The 4,540-nt window shown below is 33.8% G+C and overlaps 1 protein-coding gene across 1 annotated transcript in view; it reads right to left on the reverse strand.

Annotated features, from left to right (window-relative positions):
- Positions 1-4,540, reverse strand: part of KLHL4 (kelch like family member 4) — a 149,320-nt gene that overhangs the window by 49,364 nt on the left and 95,416 nt on the right. Inside the window, exon 4 of the mRNA XM_017512276.2 lies at positions 1,430-1,626. Coding sequence (XP_017367765.1) covers positions 1,430-1,626 — 197 coding nt within the window. The remainder of the gene's footprint in view (positions 1-1,429; positions 1,627-4,540) is intronic.

Below are 4,540 nucleotides of genomic sequence, written 5' to 3' on the forward strand. Positions count from 1 at the left end.
CCACCATGCCCAGCTAATTTTTTGTATTTTTAGTAGAGGCGGGGTTTTACCTTGTTGACCAGGATGGTCTCTATCTTGACCTCGTGATCCACCCGCCTCGGCCTCCCAAGGTGCTGGGATTACAGGCGTGAGCCACCGCGCCCGGCTTAATTTAAGTAATTTAATAGGAAGTTTTCATGTTTATTTTTTGTGATAGAATAAACCTTTGACCTTCATAACTACTGTTCCTTTAGATTATATGGCATCTGTATTTAGGACACAGGAACATAAATTGTGTAACTAAATGATACATTTTAAAATGTCAGTCCATTTTAATATGATTCTCCACATAATGGTATTGTTTTAAAAATATGTTTCGAACTTCAAATTTTGAGCAATGGACCTAGGGTGGGAAATAGGAGGGAGAAAGATTTGATAAGAAGTTTTTAAAGAATTCAAATTTTAGAAATTTAAAAATTACCTTATGTATAAAACTCCAGAAAAATACTTACTATATGCATCTCTAATCTAAAACATGCTACTTTTATTCATCATTTCAATGTGTGACTTTCTATTGCTCTTTTATGCAATTGCTTTTTGTTTTTTAATATTAAATAACTTAAGCAATTTCCTTTGTTTGAAATATTTATATTTTGATTGGGTTTCACAAAAAGATCCATCTCTTGTGTCCTTCCTTCTTCAGAGATTAAAAAAAATTATTTTTTCTCTGCATCAGGGAAGTATTAGCATCTATCATGAAGCTTTATTTAATATCCTCTGTCCAGTTTTTTTTGCCTCCCTATAATCTATTTCATTTGATCGTCACCTGACTGAATAAAGACTATCTTATTATACGCAACTTTTTAATAATTCCCACATGTGAACATTTGCGTTTGTTAATGAAATTGAAAGTGATTTTAAGTTAGTTGAATTAAAGAATTGAACTGTAAGTTATTTTTAACCAAAATAAAATTTGTTACTAAGACATAAAAAAGTTCATTCAATAAAATTATCTGACATACTTATTTTGGTAGTTTTTAAACTCTTTCAATTATTTACCCATTAGTATTAGCATTTTTCCTTAGTTAATGACACTTCACTTTCTTCATAAATCATAATTTATTAGTTTTATAAAGTAAGTTCTATTTGTGCAAAAACATCAGGGAATTAATATTTTCTTAATACTATAGATTCTACTTGAAATATACAGTTATACAATTTATTTTTTGGCAGTGTTTTTGTTTCGTCAAGTTTGGGGATTTAATTAAACATTCATAATTCCAAAAAGTAAAAGCTTGCTTGAGTGTAGCTCAACCAGACAAATAGATAATAATTATAGAATATATAAAATGTGAAAGTCATCTACAAGTTATATAAATTGATATTGCTTATTAATTTTATTACATTAACATATTATTACTGTAAGTTAATTTGAAGCAATTGATTTTACCATAGTGTACTTATGTGCCACATTCAGAAGCTCTGTACAGCCTTGGGCGTCTCCAAATGATCGAATCCCTAAGCAGTTTGAAGGATGGAGCTGCTTTATGAGAAAATTGGAGCAAACATCAATGACCTGAGTCAGCTGCAGAAGACAAGCTGCAGCCAGCAAACTTTCAATGGTATCTTCTTTCAATTGCAGGACACCTAGATAGATTGAAAAAGTAAAGAATGAATATATGTTCCATAAAGTAACAAATATGCCAGCTAGTTGAATTTTTTTAATTTTCTTCTCTGTTAGGGCTGTGCTTTTTCAGCAGATCTGGAGCACATTTTGAGGCTGATATATGCACAAGAGTCTCTGTGTAAACACTAATAAAGTGGCTGAAATAAACTAGATTAGGTTATCAAAAATGACTGTAGCAAATAAACAGTGAATAACATTATTGCAAAGAACAGCAACTTGTTATTTCTTTATCATCTTAGGCCTGCATTTAAATCTTATATCAATCATTTCACATTATATAAGTACATGAGAATATTATGTTGTACACCTTAAACACATGCAATTTTAATTTTTAAATCATACCTATATAAACTTGAAAAAACTGTTTCATTATGACTCAAAGCACATTATGTCATGTTGTATAACAATCATACAATTGGCCATGCAGTAACTGTCATTTGTAAGGAGGTAAACATCTTGGTAAATAAGAAAAGCATTAAGTTTAATTGTCTATTTATTTTGTAAGAACACTGGGTTTTTATGTCTATTTTTTTTTGTATCTACATTAGCTGATAAAGATGTACTTGCCCAAAATATTATGTCTGGAATTGACCCCTGGCACTGTCTCAAGAGGAAGAAATGTTGCCAAGGGTCCACAAATGAAGAATTGTTTATTTGCTTTGTTATTAAAAAAAAAGGCTCTGAAAATATCTGTTATGAATTTTAAAAAACAGAATCAGAAGCAATTTAAGTTAGTCCTTTTATATTTATATGTCTGTATTTTTAGAACAAATGTTATTGATTAGTTATTACAAAAAGTATATGTTATTTTTCTGAGATAGTCCTACTTTTTATTGTTTTAGCCAAGTTATAAAGAATGTTTCAAATGGCTGATATCAATTACAAACTGTTCCTTTAAAGATTTTCCTTCTAAAATAACTTAATATGGGGCCCATATAATTGCATAACCATAAGGAAAAGAGTAATACATATTGAGAGGTCCTCTAGCAGTAGTTCAACCTGTAAAATATATTGTAAAGGGGTTCAGCCCGTCAGCACACTTTCTTGTGTTTTTGCTTGTTTTGATTTTGAAGGGAGAGCCCTGCCCATATCATATGAGACCCAGAGAAGTATGAACTATTCTCAGATTCAGGTATAAACATTCATCCTCTATAGACATTTAAATTTTGTCTGATTATTCGGAAGAATATTCATTCAGATGAATTTTTCAGTTATAAATGTCTTGGATACAGTAGGAAAACAATGTATGTTACAGTACACAGTATTCAGTTACAAGCATGCTTCAAAAAGTCTGTTTGGAGTTGGTTGCAGGTTTCAATTCATTAAAGAGTGAAAGGATAGTCAAGCCAGCTAGCTGAATTATCTTGTCCTACGAATTCTCATTGGAAAGGAAAAGATGTTTTCTAAGGATTAAAATGCATCAGTTGGAAGAAATAAAGTTCATAAATGTCAAAAAAGAAAATAGAAGTCTCTGTGAGGTCTAAAGAACTTTCTATTTCATTCCTGATTTAACAAAATTTGTTGAAATTTTAGAGTATAATGGAAATTTAGGGAAGATTTTTGTTCAAAGACTTGTCAGGAGAAAGGTGAAAGTTGAAGGGAGAAATGAAAAATTGTGATACTTCAAATTAGTTTTGTTAGAACAGTGGTCTTCAAACATTTTTGCATACCACTGGAGGTATATAAAACCTATCTGAGTCACAGATCAATTTCATATAAAGAAATTTCAGTACCTCAAATTCTACACATATCCCTCCTAAAAAATGGTATGCTCCCCAAACAGTTGCTACCACACAGGTTCTAATTCCCCAGTGTCCTTTCCATAATTTTCTTTTTCTCACCTTATTAAAAAAAATCACATTCCTCATCTATCCAAAAGTATACTATGCTACATTATGGGACTGTGGCATAGGAAAAAACTTTGAAATAAAAACTTATTCATACATATTTTTATTAGGATCTAAATCCCTTGCTGGCAAGGAAATATGATCCTTTGGAGGAGAAAAGGTGTTCTGGTTTTTATAATTATCAGCCTTTTTGTGCTGGTTTCTCCCCATCTTTGTGGATTTATCTACCTTTGGTCATTGCTGTTGGAGACCTTTGGATGGAGGTTTTGTGTGGTCATTCTTTTTGTTGATGTTGATGCTATTCCTTTCTGTTAGTTTTCCTTCTGACAGACATGCCACTCTGCTGCAGGTCTGCTGGAGTTTGCTGGAGGTCCACTCCAGACCCTGTTTGCCTGAGTATCACCAGTGGAGGCTGCAGAACATCAAAAATTGCTGCCTGTTCCTTCCTATGGAAGCTTCATCCCAGAGGGGCACTCACCAGGTGGCAGTCGGAGCTCTCCTGTGTGAGGTGTCTGTCTGCCCCTTCTGGGAGGTGTCAGAGACCCACTTGAGGAGGCAGTCTGACCCTTAGCAGAGCTCAAACTCTGTGAGATCCGCTGCACAGAGCTGGCAGGCAGGCAAGTTTAAGTCTGCTAAAGATGTGCCACAGCCGCCCCTTCCCCATGGTGCTGTGTCCAGGGATATGGCAGTTTTATTTGTAAGCTGCTGACTGGGGCTACTGCCATTTTATTCAGAGGTGCCCTGCCAAGAAAGGAGGAATATAGAGGCAGTCTGGCTACAGCGGCTTTGCTGAGAATTAGTTTGACAAATTGACAGAAGTAGACAGAAGGTGGGTAATAACAAACTTCTCCAAGCTAAAGAACAGGTCCTAACCCAATGCAAGTAAGCTAAGAATCTTGAAAAAAGATGAGAGGAATTGCTAATTAGAATAACCAGTTTAGAGAAGAATATAAATGACTGGATGGAGCTGAAAAACACCCCAAGAGAACTTTGTGAAGCATACACCACTATCAATAGCCAAATCGAT

Source organism: Cebus imitator, unplaced genomic scaffold (assembly GCF_001604975.1).
Source record: "Cebus imitator isolate Cc_AM_T3 unplaced genomic scaffold, Cebus_imitator-1.0 Scaffold468, whole genome shotgun sequence".
NCBI classification, from domain to species: domain Eukaryota; kingdom Metazoa; phylum Chordata; class Mammalia; order Primates; family Cebidae; genus Cebus; species Cebus imitator.